General features: G+C 33.1%; 1 protein-coding gene across 5 annotated transcripts in view; it reads right to left on the bottom strand.

Moving 5' to 3' along the window:
* RELCH (RAB11 binding and LisH domain, coiled-coil and HEAT repeat containing) overlaps positions 1-25,018 on the bottom strand; it is a 115,572-nt gene that overhangs the window by 20,174 nt on the left and 70,380 nt on the right. For 2 of the 5 annotated variants that reach the window (XR_009222465.1, XM_058557259.1), the window contains exons 14-25: positions 24,813-24,953; positions 24,202-24,366; positions 22,225-22,372; positions 18,131-18,287; positions 17,408-17,531; positions 15,251-15,299; positions 13,367-13,446; positions 9,827-9,933; positions 8,730-8,829; positions 4,012-4,094; positions 3,160-3,223; positions 1,553-1,691 (exon numbers count right to left, since the gene is read on the bottom strand). Coding sequence is in view for 4 of the 5 variants with exons in the window: in XM_058557259.1 (XP_058413242.1) it covers positions 1,553-1,691; positions 3,160-3,223; positions 4,012-4,094; positions 8,730-8,829; positions 9,827-9,933; positions 13,367-13,446; positions 15,251-15,299; positions 17,408-17,531; positions 18,131-18,287; positions 22,225-22,372; positions 24,202-24,366; positions 24,813-24,953 (1,357 nt within the window). In the remaining variant the exon portion in view is untranslated. Of the gene's footprint in view, positions 1-1,552; positions 1,692-3,159; positions 3,224-3,423; positions 3,507-4,011; positions 4,095-8,729; positions 8,830-9,826; positions 9,934-13,366; positions 13,447-15,250; positions 15,300-17,407; positions 17,532-18,130; positions 18,288-22,224; positions 22,373-24,201; positions 24,367-24,812; positions 24,954-25,018 lie in introns of those variants that run through there. The other 3 variants (XM_058557260.1, XM_058557261.1, XM_058557262.1) reach the window with 3 other exon arrangements.

Below are 25,018 nucleotides of genomic sequence, written 5' to 3'. Positions count from 1 at the left end.
TAAGAACTGGGAAAGAAAAAGGGCTACTGAAAGAACCAATGTCCTTTACTAGCAAAGAAATAGAGGGAAAAATGTCCAAAATTCCATTCCAAGGAAGCCTTTACCACCAAACAATTCTCTGTCCTTGCTTTAAACTCCTAAAGGGAATTGTCTATAAATACAGATGTATAACAATATAGCATCTTTGTCAATATGGGTTCTATATTATCTATCATTAATCTTAATATAGGACATTAAATTCCTCAGGCTCAAGTTTTAAAGCAAAAGGGATGCCAACTGACTGGGTAGTAAGTACAAAAGAAAAAAAAAATTTTTATCTTAAAAACAAAAAGTCTGGTTGTGCCAGAATGTGAAAGAAGATTTAAGACATACTTGCGGGCATACAAGCTATAGAAAGCTTCAGGGATAATAGTTTACTACGTCTATTCAAGCAGTGGAAACTTCTACCTTCAATCTTTCCCAAGCCAATCTTTAATTGTTATTTTAGGACCATTATGAAAAGAAAATTTCTTTCTTCTCTGTGACACACAAATTTTTCTTTTGAATGTACAGAAAAAGGCTAGATCATGTTCTAGAGAGGTATTAACTCAACAACATGACACAGACCAAAGGTCCATTGCCTATTTAGCCTATTTCCAGGAGCCAAGACTTATTCTCCTCTCTTCAGAGCAATTACAGCCTCAACAAAGTTAGTCAAAACACCTTCAGAGTTTTTACTAGGATCATCTGTAAATCTGATGTTACAACATGCCGAACTATCCCTACTGCTAACTAAAATACCAACTCTTTTTCTGTTAACTAATTATGAAATATTGTTATTTTCTCCTCATTTTACCAACAGTATTACCCATTGAAAAATTATCTTGTGATTGTGTTTCTGTAGCTCGATAAGTGTTCATGCCCTCCACAGATCTTTTGGACACTGCAGTCCAAATCCTGACAATATTTTTTGTTGATGACTCTTATCCTAAAATTACCAGGCTAGATATGCAATAACTTCGATGCAATGCTTTGATGCTAACCAAAGAAACTGTTATCATAAAGGTTCAGGCCCACAGTAAAAGAGATGCTATAGAAGCTAGAGAAAATGCTTTAGCAGATAATCTTCAGATCATTTAGCAGATCAACAAGTGGTGTATTAACAAAATGACGTATCATAGCCGAAAGGCATGCTAAGTGGGAGAAATGCATATTTTTCATAAGACCATGTCTAGAAACACATAAAAATTTCCTTAAAAATATAAAATAATACGCTCTAAATATAAGGCAGCACAGTATTCTACAATTAACAGTTATTAAGAAATGTTTTTAAAATAACTTGAAATTGTGTTTATGAGTTACTTTTCACATATCTTACAGCAATCAGTATACAGTTTAAGAAACCATCCAGTAATAATAATACTGATCAATTCACAATAACCAACCTTTTTCACTTTCAGTATATGAAAGATAAAGTGTAGAAAGGCTTTAACACATGACAAATCCTCAGAGAACCTTCTGGTTTTGATTTTACATTACAATTCAGGAAAAAAGGTAGAAAAATGCAACTTACACTCATCTCGGAACCTTGGTTCTGCATTAGGCCCAACTCTACCAAATGTTTTTATGATCTCTGTATGCAAAGAATACTGGTCTTGATATTGAGGGTCTTCCAGAAAAGAAGCCAATTGCATTTTCACTCTTTCCAGCAACTTAAAATCGGAGATTGTATAGTTATTTTACAGAGTATTCAAAACTGAGTAGAATTGTTAAAGAGAAAGATACACATTAAACATGGCTTGCAGCATTAAATTCAAATGATTTATATCATTATAATGTAGAAATTTGGAATTAAATTAGTATTTATTTAGTTTTTGGCTCAGAAAAGGTTTTACATTCTTGTTTATGCTTGCTAATTCTTCATTTTTCGTTTTTAAAAATAAAAATATTCCCTGACAAACTGTAAAAACAAAAGAAAAAAATCCCATAATATTCAGGGGAAAGGAGAGAAGTTTATAACGATTTTGTATCTAAATTATAATTTTTAAAACAAATGGTGTAAGTTACCCAATTATTCACCTTCTGAAAGCAATGAGTCATTAATGACTTATATCTTACTCACATTTCCCTAAAAGACTTTTTTATTTTAGGATTTAAGAACATGTTGAAATTCTGCCAAGACTGCAAGCTTTGCAGAATGATGTGCTTTTTTATGTTGCTTCACCAGTGAAAGATATAAATGAAAAAATGGATAACATTTCTTTCTATAACTAACAAAAATGTATAATTTTTGTTGTTAAAAACTCATATGACAAAGGAATTTTACAAAATAGCTTTTCTTTTTTTGGTAAAATGTCTATTAGATGGAAAACCTTGTCTTCCATTTAAGTGACTAGGTAATATGTCCACTAATAATTTATTTTCTAATCGACAGGGTTTTTCATTTATATAAGGACATTTCCAATTTGATAACATTTCCAATTTGATAACAAAGACTGAAATTCTGATACGAATTTTGAGAAGAGTCTTACAGTTAATGTTGTAGATAGAACATAAACTTGAAATTAAATCACAGTTTCAGAATCAAAATACACTTTTAGGGAGGAAGACCTTGGTAATCTTCTGAAGCATGCATGACAGAGGGTCTGTCACAGTGATGAGTGCTGCAGTGAGATACCAGTCCAGTAGATGACTCACAGCTTGATATCAATGACAGTTATGAGAACACAGGTGCCTTCTAGCCTCCCTTTGTGACACTGAGATAGGTTTGTGTTCCTAAAGTTATCTGGCAAAACAGTCTTTAAATCTGTGCAAATTGGCAATCAGGAATTTACGTACACTGGCCAGAACTCTACTGGATAACAGAAGGCTTTGGAACTAGATCTGGTTTGAAGGATTATTCAAAATTGCAAGACCCAGGTAGGCTTAAAATAGAACATATAAGAGTTGGCTTACACTTCATTTTCTAATTGAGAAGAAAGACTAGAGATTTCCTTAGGATATGAAAATATGCTTTGGGGAGGCTATCATGTTTTCAAATACTGAGATCCTCCTTTGGCCTATAACTAAGAAATAAAATGAAAGACATGATGCTCCCTACCACTTTAGGTACGTGTATGGTAATAAGTTATCATCACATCAACAATACACAGATATAAATAAATTTCAGTAATTTCCTACCTCTCTTTGAATAACTGTTTCCATAATGGTGCCAAAGGCTGGAATTGTAGCAATTCTGACAGAGCTGTTAGAATTAAAAAAGAAAGAAACTGAAACTTTGAGATGAAAAGCTGATGATTATTAAAATGTATATCAAAGTAGGTATAAGGTAAATATACTGTATTAGTCTCTAGCAATGACAATTTAAATTAAAAAAAAGCAGACCAAGAAGAATGCTCAAAAAGACAGACAGGATAACTTAAGGTCGCAGTCTGTGAAACTCACAATTCAGGATCACTGGACAAGGTAACAAGGGCCGGAGCAACCCGCTTGTCAACTAACGCTTCACTCATGCCTCGAAGAGTCAGCTGTAAACCAGTCAACATGCAATAAAAAATGGTTTGGTAAACTGGAATGAGAACTGGGTTAGCTGTGACTGAGGATGGGCAGGCAGACTCATTGGTCTTTCTTGGTTTAGTCACCCATACGAGACATTAATTGTTAAGCCTTTGGTTCATGCCACTATACTTACTGGTAACAATATGTTAGTGAGATTAGCAGAGCATCCCTTCTTGGCTTGGAAGAAATAGTCCATCAGCAAGTTTTAAGTTTTGGAAAAGTTTATGGGGACTAATACTACTAATATATTTTTTTCAATACATGGCCTCCAAATTAGGCTTACTGTGAAAGTTGACCAAAAAAAAGATACACGAATAGTAGTATGACAAAGTTTAAAATCAAGTAAGCAGAATCCAATATTATTATTCTAAAGAGATAAGCATATTCTTCAGTGAATTTAAAAGCTGATGGTTATTTCTTGACAGGCACATTTTGAAACGGATGCTGAATGTAAAAGGCAGGGATGGCACTTACATTTCAGGGTCACTGGAGAGAGTAATGAGAGCAGGAACAACCCTCTGAGCTACCAGAGTTTCATTCACCCCCTTCACCAACAGCTGATTGGTCAGCACAGGGGGTATTCACAGGTGATGCATGGAAAGAGCAAACACAGTGCCACGGGAAGAAGAAAGGAACAACCAAGAGAAAGAGAGAAAACACAAAAGCAAAACCAAAATTAGAAGCTAAGCAAATATTGCTACTAGAGTGCTTTACAAAAGGCAGAGAAGGCTTAGGAGGAAAGCAAAGCTTAAATAGCCTAGCAGTCCACAAAAATAGAGTCTGTCACAAATTCAATGGCAGTTTGTACTTTTGGTCAAATAGTCTATGCAATTTCCATGTTCAATTAAAATGTGATTTAAAAGAAAGCTTTACTTTTTTTTTTTTTTTAAAGAAGCTAAAAAGAAGACACACACTGGGTTCTATGGTTGAAATTCTTTAAGTAAATCTGGTGTGATCTTATTATGATCAACAAGGTACAAACTAGACTGTTTTTAAACCAAACGCAAACGGCTAGCAGCCACCACTAAATTGCTTCTGATTGTTCTATAGCAAGTAAATTTAAAAATCAAATAGAAAAATTCCCAACCTTTTACATCACATAGCTTTTCTCTTTTGAGGTACAGAGACATAATGCGGCCTAGTGGACAGTATTACATGTAGGAATGAGATCTGGGTTCAGACGCTAGCTCTCCATTTATTACCCATGTGGCCTTAGATATAGTACATAATCTCCTGAAACTCAGTTTTCTCATCTGAAAATGGTGATATTGTCATCTACCTTAAAGGATCGTTGAGTTACTAATTGTACATAATATATTTAAATATTGTGTCTGACAAAGGCTAGGCATTCCAGAAATGCGAGTTTAATTATTATGACTACTCCAAGGATATAAGATTTGTGATGTATTTGGAAAAAGAAATTATTAATTAAACATTTTTTCTGGCTGGTCCAAGTAGTTAACATTTACAAACAGTTCTTTGTTTTACATTTCTCTAAAAGCTCAAACAAATTAAAAAAAAAAACCCAACACAATTAGACCTATCTCTATAATCTAATCATAAATGATTCATTTAGCAACCAACCTTAAATCGTAGAACAAGAGAACAATATTGAGCAGTATGTATTTTGTTTTTACAAAAATTACTGAATTTTATGAGTTCAACAGAGAAGGACAACATCCTAACCCTACATTCTCAATTTGAGAATGTATTTACTAATTAATCCTAAATGCTAATCAATCTGTTCACCTTGCAATGGAACTAGTCCTCAGGGATGATGGAAGATGCTATGGAATTTTCAGTAACAAAAATCCAACATTGGGGCCGGCCTGGTGGCGTAGCGGTTAAGTGATTGCGCTCCGCTGCGGCAGCCCAGAGTTTGGATCCTGGGCGTGAATCGACGCACCGCTTGTCAAGCCATGCTGTGGCAGCATCCCATATAAAGTGGAGGAAGATGGGCCACGGATGTTAGCCCAGGGCCAGTCTTCCTCAGCAAAAAGAGGAGGATTGGCATAGATGTTAGCTCAGGGCTGATCTTCCTCTCACACACACACACACACACACACACACACACACACACACACACACACACACACACACACACACAAAAACCCAACACTGTGTGCATATGTTAATACATTCTTCCTACACAACACATCAGAGAGAGCAGAACTCACTTTATGTGAAGATTCTTACAATAATCTGTTACCACTTAACTGATTCACTTTAGAATCTACTTCAGTATTCTGAACTAATTTTTATAAAATACCACAGATAATTAGGCAGGAATAAAATGACAAAAGAACTCTTGTTGCTACCTTAAACATTACAGATGTCAGGTAGAAAGAAATAGAAGAAAGAAGTTCAAATACTGTTAAATAAAACTTTCTTCTCTGTATCATGTTATAGATAAGAAAGTTTAGATTTGAATCAGTCATGTATATCTTGAAATGTCTGCTATCTTGTGCCAGCCAAAAAGCATTAAAAAAAAAGAGGATAATCTAGGGGACAAGTTAATTTTTCATTGCTCTGGAGTTTTTAAGTTTAATTTGTTTATTAAGCTAGAAAATCAGAAAGCAAAATTTAACAGCTATCAATATTATACACTTTACACACAACATATCATTTGATCTTAAAATCTGACGAGGTAAGTGCAATTATCAATGTCAGATGAAGACACTGAGTTTCAGAGAAGTTAAGTAACTTGTCCAGGGTTTTAGAGCCAATAAGAAGTGGAGCTAGGAAATGGACTCAGCCACATTTGTCTTAAAAGGCCATTCCTTTTTTGAGGTGTGGTCTAATGTGTTACATGCTTGATTTCCTTATGATTAATATAAGAAATCATCACATCAAGCTCTTTTCTGTATCTCTTGGGAAATCCATTATGTCACACTAGGAATGACATGATAAAGTCTCCTTATAAATCAATTTTAATAATAATTTGCTACTTCAAAAAGTAATATACTGCATTTTATTTAATAATGAGAATAATATGACTGATTGGGTTTCCCCTTTTTGTCCTGCTGTATGAAACTCAGAGCTAAATTTAGTGTTCAATTTCACTAACTCACTCCTATCATGTTCCTGATACATCCATTTCTTGCTTGCTTTTCAACAGTTTTGTGGTCTCATATTAAAAAATTTTAGATGTCCTGTTTTTTACGCTTTTATTTTGAATTAACTCATTTTGTGGGGAAGCAGGCATAACTGTAAATTGTAAAGTATTAGTATCAAAAGAAATCTTAGGAAATACTTACTCTTTTAGCACAACTTTGTTCAAAATAAGGGTCATTGACAAAAATATAACTTTAATTTTTCCTACTGATGACTTTTACTGGCATGTTCAGTGAAAATTTTTTATCATAAATGAATTTGAAAAAATATTGAAATAAGTCTCTCAAATTAGACTCAGAAGTTCATAACCACCTGAGAGAACACAGAAAACTGCTTAAGCATAGGTGTAGTTTCCAGACCAGCACTGACAACACAGAAACCAAAACTAGACAAAAGCCACATATAAGAAATAAGGTAGAAAAAACCCAAAAACAAATAAAAAGGGAGGATGTTGCATTTTATTTATTTAAATTTTTTTCATTTATATGGTACTGTTCACCAGTGCATACATACATTTTAGAAACAAAGCGTTTAAGAGAAAGAAATAGCTTTTATGGTCTTAGGATAAAATCCTATGAAGAGAGTATATTCAAGAAATAGCTCTTCATTTAAAAGGATGCTTTTTTCTTTTTTGGGGAAGGAGAGGGCTAAAGAAAGATTTTTTTCTTTCATGGGAATGACTCTTTTTCAGCCTACTGAATAATCAAAAAATTATTTATACCCAGAAGTAACTTATACTAGACATTACACTGAATTTTTAATTTGGCATTCACCTTGACAAAGAACACTTGATTATAGTTTTTTCAATCAACTATGTATAATAACTGAAGGAATAACATAGACAGAGGATTTTCAACCTCCTGATAACGAGGGAATTTTTTTTAGATTTCACAAATCTATTTTATATATTTAAGTTTTAGAAGGTATATATTGTAAATAGGTAAGTGCTCTATCCATCAAATTGCTATTTATCCTAAATTGTGGAAAAATTCTGCAATTCAGGAAGAAGTGAATTATCCAATTTTTCTGTGGAAATAAATGCTTTAAGATATTTTAAGAATCACATGCATATTAGGGACAATTTTAGCTTGAATAAATATACATTCCTTAAATTATTACATTATTTTGTGAAGTGATAGCATAGATTAAAAAAAAACCAATAATGATAATGATAGTTAACATTTATTAAGCTCTTATTATGTGCCAGACACTGTTTTAAGGGCTTTATAAGTATTAACTCATTTATTAACAAAAATCCTTTGACATGGATACTTATTATCATCTTCATTTTGCAGATGAGGAAACTAAGGCACAGAGAGATCTGAACTTGCCACGAAGTGGCAGAGACAGACACTGAACCCAGGCAGTCTGGTTCTATGGCAAGACTCAACAGCAAGAAGAAACACTCTAAACCAATTTTAGTGCTCAAATATATAAACATATTAGGCTATGATATAATTTCCTCTATGATGGGTACAAAAGATAGGTATTTCAATTGTCATACTAAACTTGGGCAGGTGGCAATTTAAGAAAATCTAGTTAAATTATATGCACAGTCTCTTCTCTCTTCTAAGTCCATGGGCAGTTAATGTACAGGGATGTTACACCAGATAGGATGTGTGAGGGAATAATTAAGTAGGAGTCATCAATAATATTTTAATGCTACTCAAAATACTGATATTTTAATGCTACTCATAAATCCAACTATCTTTTACAACTTTAAAGATATCCTATATTGTTTTAGTTTATTTTAGTAGCCATTTACCTCAGTAATAGAAAAGTATAGTCAGAGAGATTTACATAGGATGGAAATTAAAATAAGATTTAAAAGAAAATTTGAGAAATGGAACTAACAATAGAATAATATCCAAGGAACCAATAAGGCTAGAAGACATTCTTAAATAACGTCAAAGCTAAATTTCTGCCCCATCACACAGTACACAACTAGACACCATTCAATGCCATAAAATATACATCAATATAACATAGTATGCAAAGTCTTTTTTTTCAAACATTCCCTTTCTCCCTCTTCCAAAGAAAATCATAATGTGAACCAACAAAAGCATTTGTTTACATACCTCAAACATTCTAGCAGCAGTACACCTCACAAGTGCTGAAGTGTGGACAACACCATACCATAAAACAGTTAACAATAACTCATGGTAGGCCGGATTTGCACTGAAAGAAAAAAAAAAATCAATGTTAAAAGTGAGAGCCACAGTGCCTTACTGGTGCACTGAAAACTACTACATTTATAAGGAAGATTAATAATAAAAATGTATGCAAAACATATGGAATTACTTTGTAGGGTTTAATAGGTTACATATAAGTCTTTTTTAAAGACTCTAAGAGAGTGTCAGAATCTTTAAAATAGGAAGTCACCTTATAAAACTATAAACTTTTAGCATATTCAGAAATTATACTTTTAGCTTCTCTAAGCATTTGCAATTATAATAGAATTTTCAACTCTTTAATAGCATAAAAGTTAAAAATATAAAATAATAAAGAAAAATAAAATTTACCTAATTTTAGGTAGAAAGAGCACTGGACTAAGAGTCATATGGGTAAGTTACAATCTTTGCAGGTCTTAATTTCTGCATCTATAAAAATTGGGGAAGCACTGCATGTCCTACGTATGTCATATGGTTGTTGTAGGATCAAATAAGATCAACTCAAATCATCTATATGGAAGGGTTAGTTGGCTGTGAAGTCTATCCAAATGCAAGACAGTATTTTTAATAAATGCATAAGCCTGTTTTCAGTAAAGACTGAGATCACACTACTTGAGCAGCTAGATGATGTGATTATCAGCAGGACCGGGTAAATCAAATGGAATGGGAAAAGGAGCCTAATGAGCTGGCTTTCACTTGGGGCTCCTTTTTCAGTTTTGGGAAATGAAATTTTTTTCAAATCTGTACTTGATTTTATTTCTCCAACTGCTTCAAAGAAAACATATATCTGTACCTTTCTCTCTCCCCCTTTTATTACAATGTGTTGATTACAAAATATTAAGAATGTACAAATAAGCAAAAGCAAAAAACAAAAAAAACTTAAGTCTCAAAACCAAGAGATTTGTTGTGTCCGCTAATCTTTTTAGACTGAAAACATGTACTCTATAAATCCAATTTAAAAACTTTATATAACTTTTAAAAATCTATAAAGCTATTATTTTTACCCCAGTTCCACAAAAGAAGCCTTCAGGCTATCAAGAGGAGCATGAGATAATGAAAGCAGGGTCATTACATCTTCTAAGAATCCAACTAACAGTTTTCGGTCTTCTTCCTACAGAGCAAAAAGACTGATAAGGAATTTCCAAGCAATCAAGTAGAACGAAAACGATAATATCATATTTATAATTAGAAAATTTTACCAAATAAGGGGAAAATATTCAAATTTGGAAGCATTTTAATTAAAGATATTTAGTAAGCATATCTATGATCACAATAACATGAGGACAAATACTATCTTGATTCACAGATTTAGACCTGTGCTTCCAATATGGCAGCCACTCACGACATGTGATTATTTATATTTAAATTTAAATTAAAAATTAAGTAAAATAGGGGCTGGCCTGGCGGAGTAGCGGGTAAGTTCGAATGCTCTGCTACCGCAGCCCGGGGTTCGCAGGTTCAGATCCTGGGTGTGGACCAATGCACCCCTTGTCAAACCATGCTCTGGTGGAGTCCCATATAAAGTAGAGGAGGATGGGCATGGATGTTAGCCCAGGGTCAGTCTTCCTCAGCAAAAAAAAGGAGGATGGCAACGGATGTTAGCTCACGGCTAATCTTCCTCACCAAAAAAAAAAAAAAAAAAAAAAAAATTAAGTAAAATGAAAGATTCAGTTCCTGAGTTGCACTAGCTACAATTTAAGTGCTTAATAGGCATGTGTGGCTAGTGGCTACCTAATTGGACAGCTCAGATATAGATTATTTCAATCATCGCAGAAAGTTTTATTAGTTGGTCCTGATTTAGAACATAAAAAGGTATATTCTTTGATTAATATTTACCAATTTTAGTTCTCATTAATTTTGGCTCTAAATACTTAAATACAAACTACTAAAACAATTATTCCCCTAATAGTAGAAAATTGATTTCTAAGAAATTATCTTTGCAATATCTTAGTGGTGAGAAGCTGCATGCTTGCTGAAATACAAACTATTGAGTTCTTAAAAGAAGCAGTAGCACCCTTGATTAAAAAATAATCTATATTTTTCAAACTTCATTAACAAACCATTATTATTTTCATAATCAGAAAACAATTTTCTTTTTTCTTATATAGCACTCTATTAAGAAATATGTTAGAAAAAGCAAGTCTGCTAAATTAGGAAAGTTAAAAAAATAACTGTATGTTAAATTAACCTGAATCTATAAGGGAAGAGAATCTGACATTCTATCAGGAAGTAACTATATAATAAATTAGAGTCAAGTTTTTTTGTCATTAGGGATATATTAGGTCAACAATAAATAGCTTCTGGATATATCAATAGATCCATGAGGAAGACTGGATTACCACCTATCACTTTTTTTCTACACAGTCAGGTTTATTTAGAATGAGGCAGAGATAAAGGACTAACAAAAGTAATAACCAGCATCAATAAAGGATGGATACAACAGTTTTAAAACATGACAGCTTACTTAGTGAAAAGCTCAGACACTGACAAACCACCATCAGAGCTACATCGGAATAGAGATTTCACCCATTTTTAGTTGCCTACTATGTCAAACATAGAGTATTCATAAATTTGGAAAACAAACTAAATCTGAAAAACCTTAAGTGTGAAATAAGAGCTATGAAATACACTTCTAAATGAGCATGGATCTTTTTGATTTGAAAGTTGACTATAATTCTATTTCTCATTTTTGAAATCTCAAGAAAGGTAATATTACTTATGTACTTGAGTCAAAACAGTTTTTTTTTTTTTTACCAGTGACTCACCCTAACAGAAAATTTTAAGTAACAAAAATATTAGCTGCTGGTGCATGCTTCCTAACACAAGTAACCCTGGCAACCTATGACAGCTACCTCAATTCATATGTTGTAACAAGCTGAAAAGTTCTTATCTCCTTAGATATTTGGGCTTCTTGTAGTGACTCAAAAGACGTCCTTATTGATTTATTCCACAAATCTATACTGAGGGCCTACTATGAGGCAAATCTTGTACTTGCTACTTTATTATGCTTTAAAATACTAATTTATGGTCAAAATCAACATAGTAACCAAACTTCCAGAGGTTAAAAAAGAGAGAGAAAAATATTGACACCACACTTGTTATTATGCTGGAAAAGCTTCCAAAATTAAAGAGAGAGGAGAACGGTATGCACACTATTGTGCCTGGCAATGTGCTAAGACTTAATTTTCACGAATTTAAGAACAACAATAGAGACAGTCTATTAAGCTTACATGACTTAAAATATCCTACACACAGAGATTCTCTGCATATCTATATTATGAAGCAGTCTTAGAAACTAGCGTAGAAAAGAAAAGTTTAAAAGAATACTGTGCTACTTTAACAGAGTTGGAGCTTCTATTACAAGCTTATCACGTGATACTGTAGAACTATATTTTAATATTATAAGATGGCTCAAATCTGTTTTGGAAGAAGAGTACAATAAATATGAATTTCTGTACTTTGAATTCAAAGAGCAAAAGAAATAAGTTAGGTATTAATGGGGGAAAATTCAGGTAAAAACGTCTTCCTTTTTGATTCTCACATTCTAATTTCTAAAAATGCTTTATCCTGAGTCCATATTTCTCACCTTCTTGGTGGGACTACCTCACACTTATAAACGACTGATACACTTTAATATATGTCACATGTTATTTACTTAAAACAACGTTAAGGTGCGTGTGGTAGTCTGTTATAGTGGTGATCATCAATGAACCACACCTCCTGGTTCACGTCCTTGTTTAGTTCCCTCCTCTTGAATCTGAGCTGGGCCTGTGACTTGCTTTAACCAACAGAATGCAGTAGTAGTGATGTGCTAATTTGAGGCCTAAACCTTAGCCAAGCAGATTCTGCTTTTGCACTTTTGGGAGCCATGAGCCACCATGTAGTAAGTCTGGCTCTGCTACTCCAGAGGCCCCGTGGAGAGACAGAGGCCCTAAGACTACATGGAGACTGAAGCTCAGCCATCCAAGGTGAGTCCCCTGTCGACCAACCAGTTGAATGCAGCAACAAGAGTGACTATCAGCAAGACCACCAGAAGAAAGGCCCAGCTAAGCAAAGCCCGTGAACAAATAAAAGGGTTAAAATAAGCCACTATGTTTTGGGGTAATTTATCATGCAGGAACAGTTAAGAAAAACAAAGTACTATTAAAAAGTACTTTGCTAAAAATGATGACAGAGTATAGTATTTTCCTCTAGTGTTTTGTAGTTTGCTTTACCTAATGCATGTGCTTTGTCTGTTGTTATTTATGAAAAAGTTATCATGAAACACAAAGAAACTGCTAATTAAGTAAAATCCAACACTTCTAACAAAATATCAAGAAGCACACAGTCTTTAAATTTATTTGTTAAATGGAGATTTTACTTGGACTTACTCAAACATGCTCTCCACTATAAATTATCTATTGAATAAAATGAATAAATAAATTTTGTTTTCCTTTACAGGTAACATTTTCACTTATATACACATTAAAAAGATATAATATTAGGTATCCTTCTAAATAGAAAGTGCTTTTACATCTTCCAGTAAAAGGATTTTTTTCCCTTACCTGAATATAACACGTAAGGACTCCTGTTGCATAAATGGGGACGGTAGCTTTAGTGAGGACACCATTTCCTGCTGAGGAATCTAAAATCATTAAAACAATTTTAAAAATCCGATTATGTTTTAAATGTAAAGGAAAAAGTCATAATACAAATTATATTTAAAATTACAACTGGTTACAAGGCTTAAAAATAAATATTATCATTACTTTGGAAAATATTTTGATTAAAACACATAACCACTGTTATTGTAAAAATACAACTTAAAACTTTTTACAGAGCTGTTAGCATAAACATTTTTGATAGATGGGAAAAAACTTTAATAACCAAAATTAGATGCTATACTCCTATTTCCATAATCAGAAATCAGGGCTTTCTTTAAGAATCTCCCAAGGGCCCATATAAGCAGGGCTTCATAAAATTTTATGCTTTCAATTTGTAGTATTCAGCAAAATGTAAAGGCACTCAGCTAAAAGGAGGTGCCTAGATATATAATCTGCTTCCAGAAATGAGATACTACCTAGTTTCCAGTACTAGACTAGTTCCAGAGCCCCTCCTGAATCCTCTATAGGGATTTCAGCCATACAGAACCCTGACTATTTTCATGGAGGATGGAGGAGTCAGGTTAAGTAAGGCAGGGGGAGGGGAGAAAGCATCCAACCACAGGTGAGCCCCTGTGACTACTGTAAAATAAGAGATTTTCTTATGATTTCAAAAGAAAAGTTCCACAGATGATATGACAGTTATTATTTACAGCACCAATAGCTCTTGCTTATTGATATTTAGGCACTGTTTTAAGTGCTTTATATTTGCTTTTATGTACTCAAAAATTTTTTATTACCTTTTTTCTATTTTTATATGGTCTTAAATTCTTTTCAGAAAGTAGTACATAAAGAAATTGAGTTGAGGGGCCGGCCTCGTGGCCTACTGGTTAAGTTTGGCACGTTCTGCTTTGCTGGCCTGGGTCTGTGGGTTTGGATTCCGGGTGCGGACCTACACTACTCATCAGCCACACTGTGGCGGCAATCCACATAAAAGATAGAGGAAGACAGGCACAGATGTTAACTCAGGGCTAAACTGCCTCAAGCAAAAAAAGAGGAACACTGGCAACAGCTCTTATCTCAGGGTTAATCTTCCTCAGCAAAACAAAACAAAAAAAAAACCACAACCAAAAAAACCCCAAATCACTAAGATAGGACTGAGATAAGAATTACCTATACACTCAAAATCAACCAAGTTAAAAAAAAAAAATGATTGGGGCTATACTTTTTTTTTTCCTCTAAAATTTTCCACAATTTATTCCTAGAAACTAGAAAAATACACAAGGACATCAGATCCACACATAAACGAGTTCTTAGGCCAGTGGTGCTATCTAACTAGACTTCTTAAGACAGATGAGTGAAAACTATCAACAGAGGAGCTGGAGCTGCCCATTTAAGTCTGCAGTTTCTTTAAGATCTCATGTTTCTTCTTCAAAATATATATGCATATCTTGCATTCTATTCCATTATGTTTAATTTTTAAAAGCTTTAAAATAATTATGAATTGGATGCTCTTTATTTTGTAATTTTCAGTATCTTGAATATAACACTTCAAATCTACAAGAGTATAAATATTCCCTTTTTGAGTTTGAGAAGCTCAGCCTTAGGTCAATTAGATTACAATGAAGGTAGATATTTACAATCAAATTGACAAAGACTGACCTCACTACCACCTCATGGGAAGGATATTAGAAGTGACACGGTTTTAAAACCAAGAACTCCACAGTATAAATGTTCCTTTTCATTGTACTTGCTAATTCATTTATACAGTTTGCATATAATCAATATAGTATTCTTCCTTAGTAAAGAGATTCAATTGTTTTTAAAAGTAATAACGAACAAACTTACCAATGTTTTCTTCAGACAGTCTTAAAATCTCCTGGAACTGAGGTTTTACCTAAGCCACCCAAAGAAAAGATCCAAAAAGTCTCAGGTTCAATGGACCAATTGATGATTAAACAAATAAAATGTTTGTTGCTGCTACTACTACTACTGTTTATTTTGCTTTATAGACTATTGATTCAAGTGGTCAGAAATGTGATAATTTTTAAGAGACTTAGGATAAAAGAAAAATAAAGTTACTGAAATTAACATCTTTAGAGACAAAATATTTTAAAAATCAATTTAGATCAGCAAATATGTTCTGAAGGGCCTTTGGTTTCCTTCACTAAATTAAAATAATTTCCAAGATGATTTTAAATTCTTGAAATACTATGTCCTAAAACTGAACTTGATGATAGAAAGGTGATTTAGGTAGATATTATATGATCAGAATTATTGAAAAATTATCCGTATTTAAAAGGAATAAAAAGGAAATTCCATTCATTTAGGATATTCAATAAGTAACATATTTATCACGTGATATCTATCTGCTTATATTAGTCTTTTATTTTAACTTCCTTAAAATTTAAATTTACACATCAAATACAGAATTTAACTTTAATATTTTAAGCTAGAGCAAATGCTTGTTTAAATTTTTTATTAACATTATCACAGATTTCAGGCCACTGAAGTCAACCACTTATTAAGTGCTAAAGTGAACTGCTACTTGCTTTCGTAAAAAAAAAAAAAAAAAAAATAGCTACTTCTTTTGGAGATGTCAAACATTTTTTTGCCAATATTGATAACAGTAAAATCAAATTATATTTGTTTAATAATTAGATGTTAGTAAAAAATGTAAAATGATCTTGTTTCTTCTACAGTAACATCAAGGTCTGATTTTTGCCCTCCTATTGGCAGGTCAGGCACATTAGTTTACATATTCAACTTAAACTGAGGTGAAGATTAAAGATTAATCCTTAATTAAAGATTAATCTATAGAATCATACTTAGAAAGCTAAAAGACACTGAAGCAATCTCTTCATTTCACACATGAAAAGACTAAGCATAGATAAATTATTTATTATAAGTCATAAATATAACAGGGCCATAACCCATTTTCTGAATTTTGTCCAGTTCACTATACCAAACTGTTTTGCTTTAAATGTTCCAATAACTACAGATTTAATAGTAAAGACCTATACAAAATTCTTACCTTTTAAATGTCTTGATTAACATTCGACTATAGCAACTATATCTTTTTATGTTTTTATTAGGGCTATAAAGAACTGGCTTAACAATATGCTATGAAGACAAACTGATTAACAGGATTAAAGAAGAAATTGATACCTAAGGACATTCCAATTTTAATATCTAAAACTACAAAATAGGCCTGGCCCAGTGGCGCAGTGGTTAAGTTCGGCGCACTCTGCTTCAGTGGCCTGGGGTTTGCAGGTTCAGATCCTGTGTGCGGCCCTACACCACTCATCAAACCATGCCTTATCAGCATCCCACATACAAAATAGAGGAAGATTGGCACAGATGTTAGCCCAGGGCCACTCTTCCTCAAGCAAAAAGAGGAAGATTGGCAACAGGTGTTAGCTCAGGGCCAATCTTCCTCATCAAAAAAAAAAGATAATCATAAAAAATAAAACCACAAAATAATCTGGCTAGGCAAATGAGACAAATGATACTTTTGGTAGTGATTGAAATATGCAGCATTTATCTCAAGTGTCCATGCCATTCTAAGAAGCTGGTATCCTAGTAGAAAGTCTTCTATATAAGCCGCTTTGGTTCCACAATAGCCTGAGGTTTTGACCAAAGTGGGCTAAGCAAATAGCTGCTTCCTGAATCTGTGGTAGATGGTAAAGTACCAGAAGCATATTCAAAGGACTGCTGTTGAGTTCCCTAGCTGATAATTCCTACGCTGGAAGTCTTTGAGTCCACAGTGAGTAGGTTTTATATCCAAATCTGAATAGAAACTAAGTTTAGGTTAAACTGAAATATCAATAAAGATAAGAATATTACTGACTAGAATTTTCTTTTACGATCATCGTTTTCTAAGATATTAAAAGATAATTAGAGTAAAGGAAGGGCTCATGCTTTTATTTACTGTTACAGCATTAATTAACATATTAGATTTCTATGCCTCTTGCATATAAGAAAACATGGAATATAAGTTTTTACCTTAGTGTTTGTAAAAATTTTGCCAAATGTCCGGCAAAGGCGCCAGAAAAATCTGGAGAATTCATGGACACAGGCAGTTGAAGTAACATTAATTTTGCCAACTATTTCTATAAGTTGTGGCAACCTGAATATGAAAGGAAAGAAAAATAGGCAGGGGATACATATAAATTACTGTTTCCTTGCCAATTTCTGAAACAATGCAAATCTAACAACCTCTTCTGTTTTGCTTTTCATAGCCAGTAAAATTAGAAAGCAAAAGAGTTGTTTGGGACCCTTTGAAAAGGTCTCAAGTTCACATTCTACTCTATAAACTTCTTAAAATAAATTTTAACTGCTTGCCATAAAATATAGGAAACCTTAATGGTAGAGTTCTGAGTATGGAGACTCAAATCAATGCATTTCATGCTTCACACAAGAGCTTGCCTAACATGGCATCCATTTCAGCCTCAAAAATGAGAGTCTGGATGTAGTTTAAAATCCATCACCACTATTAGACAACAAGGCCAGACAGATCCTTTTGACATAATATCGCAGTACCATTTTCACAGATAAATAACTACATATTCAATGGAGTAAATCTCCTCTCCTAAAGAAGTTTACCATAGACGACGCCAAGTTATGTTTTGTTATATTCTGTCCATCAGTGCCAACGCTAAATATAGTGAGCTATCTTTCATTCAACTGATTGGGGTGTACTAAATAAATATGGAGGTGGTAACTTACAATTGATTGACAACCCATAGCAAACTCTCCCAGCCTGTTGTACCCTCGTGTTCCAGCTGGTAATCATAAAGTTGTAGTAGCACTGCCAATTGCTCACGACTTCCAATAATAGTAGACACATCTTGAAGAGGCGACATAGGTCGAGGGAACCTAGTCACTATAAATAATAGAAGCAAAATAAATCATGTGGAAAATGGCAGTTTGGAAAGTAAGGTTATTCTGTCAAAAGGAGAATAAGGTTCTTCCTCCTGATGTTTAATTAGCTTATTATAAACTTTAAATATAAAAATGAAATATATTAAATCATTTTTAGAAAAAAACGAAATAAATTCTTGTCACATGTGAACAAAGTTAACAAGTCTCAAAAATTAAGATTTTATGAGACTAAATAGTTTATTAACCAACACTATAATGAAATAGTTTGCTAATGAAGAGTAAATTTTCATTTAGGTTAAATTAAAATTGGCCCAAAGATAAGATCTTAGCTGAAATACGGATTTGAATTTGGTTTTGAAAAAAATAGAAATACTTGTAATTCCAACTGTTTTTTTAAATGAAATAGTAAATATGATAAAATATTTCCTTCAGGGAATAAGAAACTAATAGGCTAATAGCAGGGAAAAAATTGTTTAATACCAGAGAATAATGATTGAACTGAACATTAAAGCTTGAACTGAACAGGTTTCTTAAGCATTTAATCTCCAATATTAAATGCTTTATTTTAAAAAAATTTCTACAGTTTGATAAACATTAAGTTAATACAAAATATTAAAACCAGTGACCAGTAAGATAAGGCAAAATGTACTATAAATATTATAACCAGGGTCCGATGTATACACTTTAAAAGTTTTGGGGGAAAAATGAAAAACTTACTTTCAAAATTATGTAAATAAAACATGAATACACACTAGCATATTTTTTTTTCTCTTGCCAAAGTTTATTTAAATTATGGTAACTGGATTTTTTTTTTAATTAATGTCTTAATACACACTAGCATATTTTAAAGTTTGAACATATCAATACAACTTGTGATCCTATATATCATAACTAGAACCCAAAGTTATTAAGGGAACACTTCTTGGATGGCTATTAAATGAATAATGCAAGCTAACAGCTCATTAACTGTGGGTCAGAAACTCCTAATGGCCCAACAACTACTGTATAGAGGCTAACACCCTAAAAAGACATAAATAAGGATGAATTAATATGCTTCTCAAAACATATTAATGGCTTAATGATAATTATTAAACTTAAGAAAATATGAAATACACTTATTCTAAAAATACTCAAAGACAAAACTATCTTCCTACACTGCCCAGGCTTTTAACAATATATTAAGTACAGATAAAGGTTATCCCTTGCTAGCTGAACTCTCCTATTTCCTATCATAATATAAAAACAAATAAATGAATTTGGGTAACATGGTATCCCTTGCTATCCAAGGTTTCTGCTTGAATTCTCACTATCTCAACCAGGGAATTAAATAGATTTAGATGGTAAGGGATATCTGTACTTCATATTTCTATATCATGTCAAAGCATATCTGATATAATTTCAAACATGGTTATATCATATTGGTCACAATCTGCTATACTATGATGGAATGAATGTTATTCCTTCAAAAATAATAACAAATTATTGAAAAATAATGGAATAGTTAAAAGTAAAGTAGATAAGTCAAGATTTACTCTAGGAAAAGTGAGGCCCAAAGATTTAAAGCTAGGTCCAATAGAAGCAAAACAATGTCAAGATATAAGCAATTACTTGGATAACTCAGTTATTACATACAAGCAATAAGAATGGTCCATGAGCCTCAAACATTATTCTACTTAAAAGGATTTTTAAAAATTTGAGCATCTAACTTATAACAATACAGAAAGGTCCCTAGAATGCCATTTTTTAGTAGTCTGGCAAAACAACAGCATTTTATTGTCAAGAAAAATAACCACAGTTATCCAGCAAAATAATAGCTGTTATGACTCTTTAATGTATCTCCCCCTCTCACTAGAATGTAGGCTCTATGATGGCAGAGATTTCTATTTTATTCATGAGTGTATCCCAAGTGTTTAAAATAGTGCCTGACATAAATATTAGCTAACACGGTGGAATAAATTGGTAATAAAAATATTTACGTGGGCTTCCATTATTTAAAAGAAAATAAATCTTCACTTATAATAAATTATATCCCAAATTATATGGATGTATATAAAGATACACATAGATATATAGATAGATCCTAAATAAGGATATAATATTTCCTCATTTATAATAAATGCATTATAACCTAGATGTGGGTATAGCCACTGTTAAAAGTCAGAGAGTCAAATTAAGTCAACAAGAACTGAAAATAAAAGATTATTTTTGGTATGATGAAGATATAATCACAAGAAAAGGTCACATAAATACTAGAAGGAATATGTTCTGGATGGTAAAGCAGTTGTTTTGAAAATTTTCTAATCTCCAGCACATACTTAGCAACAGGTGACATTCAAGAATTATTTATTAAATAAATGAATGAATGAATGAGGGCAAACGTGATGAGCTGAACTGTGTCCCCACTAAAAATTCATCTGTTGAAGTCCTAACTGCCAGAACCTCAGAATGTGACCTGATTTGGAAATAGTGTTGTTGCAGATATAATTAGATTAGAGGCCCACTCTACTCCAGTAGGACCAATCTTATAAAAAGGGCAAATTTAGATACCGAGACATACACAGGGAAAATGGAATGTGAAGCTGACAGCAGAGATGGGAGTGATGCATCTACAAGCCAAGGAACACCAAAGATTGCCAGCAAACCACCAGAAGCCAGGAGAGAGGCATGGATCAGCTTTTCCCTCACAGCCTTCGGAAGGAACCAACCCTACTGACAACCTGATCTCAGACTTCTAGCATTCAGAGCTGGGAGACAATAAATTTCTGTTGCTAAAGCACTCAGTTTGTGGTACTTTGTTATGGCAGCCCTATCAGACCAATACCGCAAGATAGAAAGAGACAGAGAGGGAATTACAAAGATAGGAAAGTCCCTAGGCAGAGGAAGTGCCTTACTCAGTGAAGGGGTAGAACCTGAAGTAGCCAGCTGTGAGTGCTTTATGAAGACTTATCTTAAAAGTTTGAATTTTCATTCTTCTCAATAATATCATTTTAAAATATTAAACTAACTCTACCCTATTCTCAATTTTCCAAGTAAAACTGACATTCAAACAGTATATACCATTTTTATGCTGTGCTTTGCGTATCCTTGGACACATTGCTTCATGTCCCAAAGATTACAGGTAGCCCACAGTTTGCTTTGTATGAAAACTGCAATTCTAAAAACATTATCTATTGATGTTCTTGATGTTATAATTCTTTTGGCTATCAGAAGCCAGTAAGAGACACAGATAATTTCACAATCTGAAAAAGCTACAAAGGGATCTCATACATAGTAATAGCTTGTCTACAGCCATTTATCCTGGGTGTCAGGTTTAGTGGGGTTACCAAGTGCCATGGATCAAAGGTCATTTACTGGTTAGCTGGACATTGAGATAGGAAAATATTGGCTTTTGCTATCAATTTACGTATTTCTGAATATAAGTCATATACCTTCCTTGGAAAAAAAAATTCTGCTGCATATGCTTATATTCCTATCAAGGACATAATAGGAAAGAGTAATTACATTTACTTTCCCCTAATGAAAATAAGGTGAAACACCTGGGGAAGAGAAAAATATAAAGAAAGGGGAAATGACAGGGTTTATAAACTGGCACTAGTAACTATTAAGTGAATCTTTTCATTGATTCAGCTCTATTAATAAAAAATATCCCACTTATTTCAGCCACTGAAGAAACAGTTATAAAAAGACTATAGATTACGAATGGAAATAAAGTATAAGTATTATAAAATAAGACCATGAGGCTGATCCATAAAAGATGAAGCCATATAGTTTACCTTAGATATCATACAATCCATGACCATGAGATTCCACACATAGAACACACTTCAGTAATTATAGTGTCATATAAAGTGATTTTTAGAATTTTAATCAAAAATAATTCTTTGGGAAGCTAAGCTGCTGATATTCTATACCTTCCTTCCAGAATTTAAGTTTAGTACCTTCTATCTGTGGCACTTCACCATGAAGCTTGGCTTTGCTGGAGAAAGGAGCATTCTGTAGCACTAACGCAAAGAGAGATGGGATCAAGGACTGTGAGGCAGAAAGGTACATGTGGAGCTTATGTTCATCCAGCCCGTGCTCTCCTTCCTGAAACATAAGGAGGTAGAAGCTAATTTTAGTCTTTTGAAATTATGGTTTTATGATGTCCCTCCTTTCTGTGGCAAATAATAAAACATTTAAGAGCCTATATGTTAGACTTATAGCATAACACCTAACGAATCTTCATTTCTCTAAGTATGTGAAAATGTGAAGAAGCACTAAGGTGCTGTAGAAGTAACAGAATCTTTTACATGGAAAACTTTAGGGTGAACATCAGTCATTTCCATTTATATGGAACTTCTCTACAGGTTTTTCTTTTTAGAGTGTCTTATCTTTGAAATTTTGTAAGTTAGGATAAAGAAATGAAAGGGAGCCACAGGAATTATTTAAATGCTCAACTGTTAAACCAGCAGCAGCGCTTGTTACTTTCCCTCTCCTACTTCCTACCTTCTTTTATAGATTTGGTGATATCTGTATTTGCCAGCATTGAAAACATTTTAAAATAATTCAACACATAGATAAAAAGTAAGAGAAGAAATTTCGAAATGAAACAAAAGAAAGAGGTAACAGAGAGAGAGAGGAAAAAAAAGTAAAAGGATCAGTATGGTATGTAGAAACCAAATATTAAACTGAAAAATAGAATCATTAGAGATGAGAACATTTTGCTGTTGAAATCCACTTGAGATATCATTACTATATTATAAAATAACAACTGTGTCAGAAATACCAGATATACAAATTATTTATTATCAAGTTCCAAATTTATAATTTCTTCATGTAAGAATTACTATCTCTGGTGAATACTGCAGGTAGGTTTAGTAGAAACATGGAATTAGCCATGTTATGAAATGGAACAAGAAAACCCATGTATGAATAATTCTCAGATCAGAGGAATGCAAACATTTAAAAAATACTTTAAAAAATTCCCTAGGTTTCATAAAAAGGAGTACTTTAGTCTAGTTGTCTATTTATAGTGTTTTTTAACACCCATTTTAAATTTTTAGAAAAAACACCCCAATTTTTAAATTAAATAAATACATGTGTATACATATAAGACCATCTACAGAGTAGTTATAATGGTTTATGTAAGAGCCTTATAGATCCTTTAAAATTTTGGGGTAGACAGGGCAAGAGTTTGGGGTCAGAGACTGATATCAGATCTTGATTCTCTCATTTTATAGCTGTGGGACCATGGGCAAGGTACTTAAACACTCAGTTTCCACACAAAAACCAAAATGCAATTCAAAGGGTTATAAAAATAAAATAATATATTTTATATATAAAGTATCTACCTTAACAGCACATAACAGGCATAAAACAAATGTTAGTTTTTCTTCTAGACTCTAAAAGAGATTTTTAGTACAAAAATTAAATCAAGAAATTTCTATCTTCAACTTTTCTTTAATTCTTTTACTTGGGAAGAATGAAAAGTTCATTTTAAAAAGTGAGGAAATGAACTATTGCAGAGAAATAAACACAGTTAAAGCATTGTGACATCATGTAAATAAGAAAGCTTTAGAGGCTCATATTTTAGTTATCTCTGAATTCTGGGAACTGGAGCTGATACTTTACCTAAAATATTTAAGTCTTCAGAAGAGGCAAGGAAGAGCTAGCTTTCTGAATAACGTACAAGTTAGTTCCACAAAGGTGCTATTTCAGCTAACAAACTCAGATCATGCCCTTTCTCCTCCGGCTTCAGCAAAGCAAAACTTCCTCAAATCTCTCTTGGCTCTAGTCCAACAGAATCTTTAACTGGTAATTTACTAGATGTTTAGCTAAGTGGTACTTTCTGTCTTTGCTCCCCAACATTCTCTTAAGACGCCTTAGAACATACCTTTCAAATTTTTATAAACTATATAAAAAAAGGAAGCATTTACCCTGAGAAGTTTTTCAATCTTGTTCAGCAATGTAGGTATAAGATGAGACTGTAAATTTCCAAGTTCTGTGGTCCAGGCAGCATAAGCTGGTAAAAATACTTGATGTGTTGCACTAACTACTCTTTCTGAGGGATCACCCAAGGCTGACAGCAACAATTCAAAACCCTGCCAAAAGGAAACAGGCAAAATGAAGATTTTTAGAAAAATAAAAAAAAAAAAACCTCAGTAAAGAGTAATAAATATACACTGCAGTACATTTAGAAAACATTTTTAAGCAAAAAAGAAAGTCGTTCATAATCTGACCCTTCTCATTTTCTTTAAAGAAAATGTCATGTATCCATCGACAAGGAAACCAAAGATAAAGGGCAGTAACCATGGCATGCTTGTTGACAATTTCCTGCCACAAAGCTGTGGCAGATACTGTAAATGAATCATAGCATTCTTTCCTTTGAGTTGCAGAACTGAAATCAAGCAGCCAACTCCAAGTGGTTAAAGTTGACATACCTGCCATCCCTACTATAGATTACAGGGTATCTGAATTAGAGATTTAGAATATTATATTATTTGGAATTTTATAATGGAGTAAATGGAGTTCCTTCTGAAAAACACACCTGTTGATATTTGTCTGGATCATCAATGTATCCCATAATGATACCGAGGCTTTTGATCACAGCTTCTCTTACTAAATCTGCCTTATCTTCCATTAACATCTGTTGCAACATTGAAAGAACCAAGGAGCTACGAATTTCTTTCTGAAAATAAATAAGAACATGTTTTTACTATTTATTTACACTAGCAGCAGAAAAATACAGAAAAT

This window comes from Diceros bicornis, chromosome 16 (assembly GCF_020826845.1).
Source record: "Diceros bicornis minor isolate mBicDic1 chromosome 16, mDicBic1.mat.cur, whole genome shotgun sequence".
NCBI classification, from domain to species: domain Eukaryota; kingdom Metazoa; phylum Chordata; class Mammalia; order Perissodactyla; family Rhinocerotidae; genus Diceros; species Diceros bicornis.
This window is presented reverse-complemented; position numbering and strand designations above follow the sequence as displayed.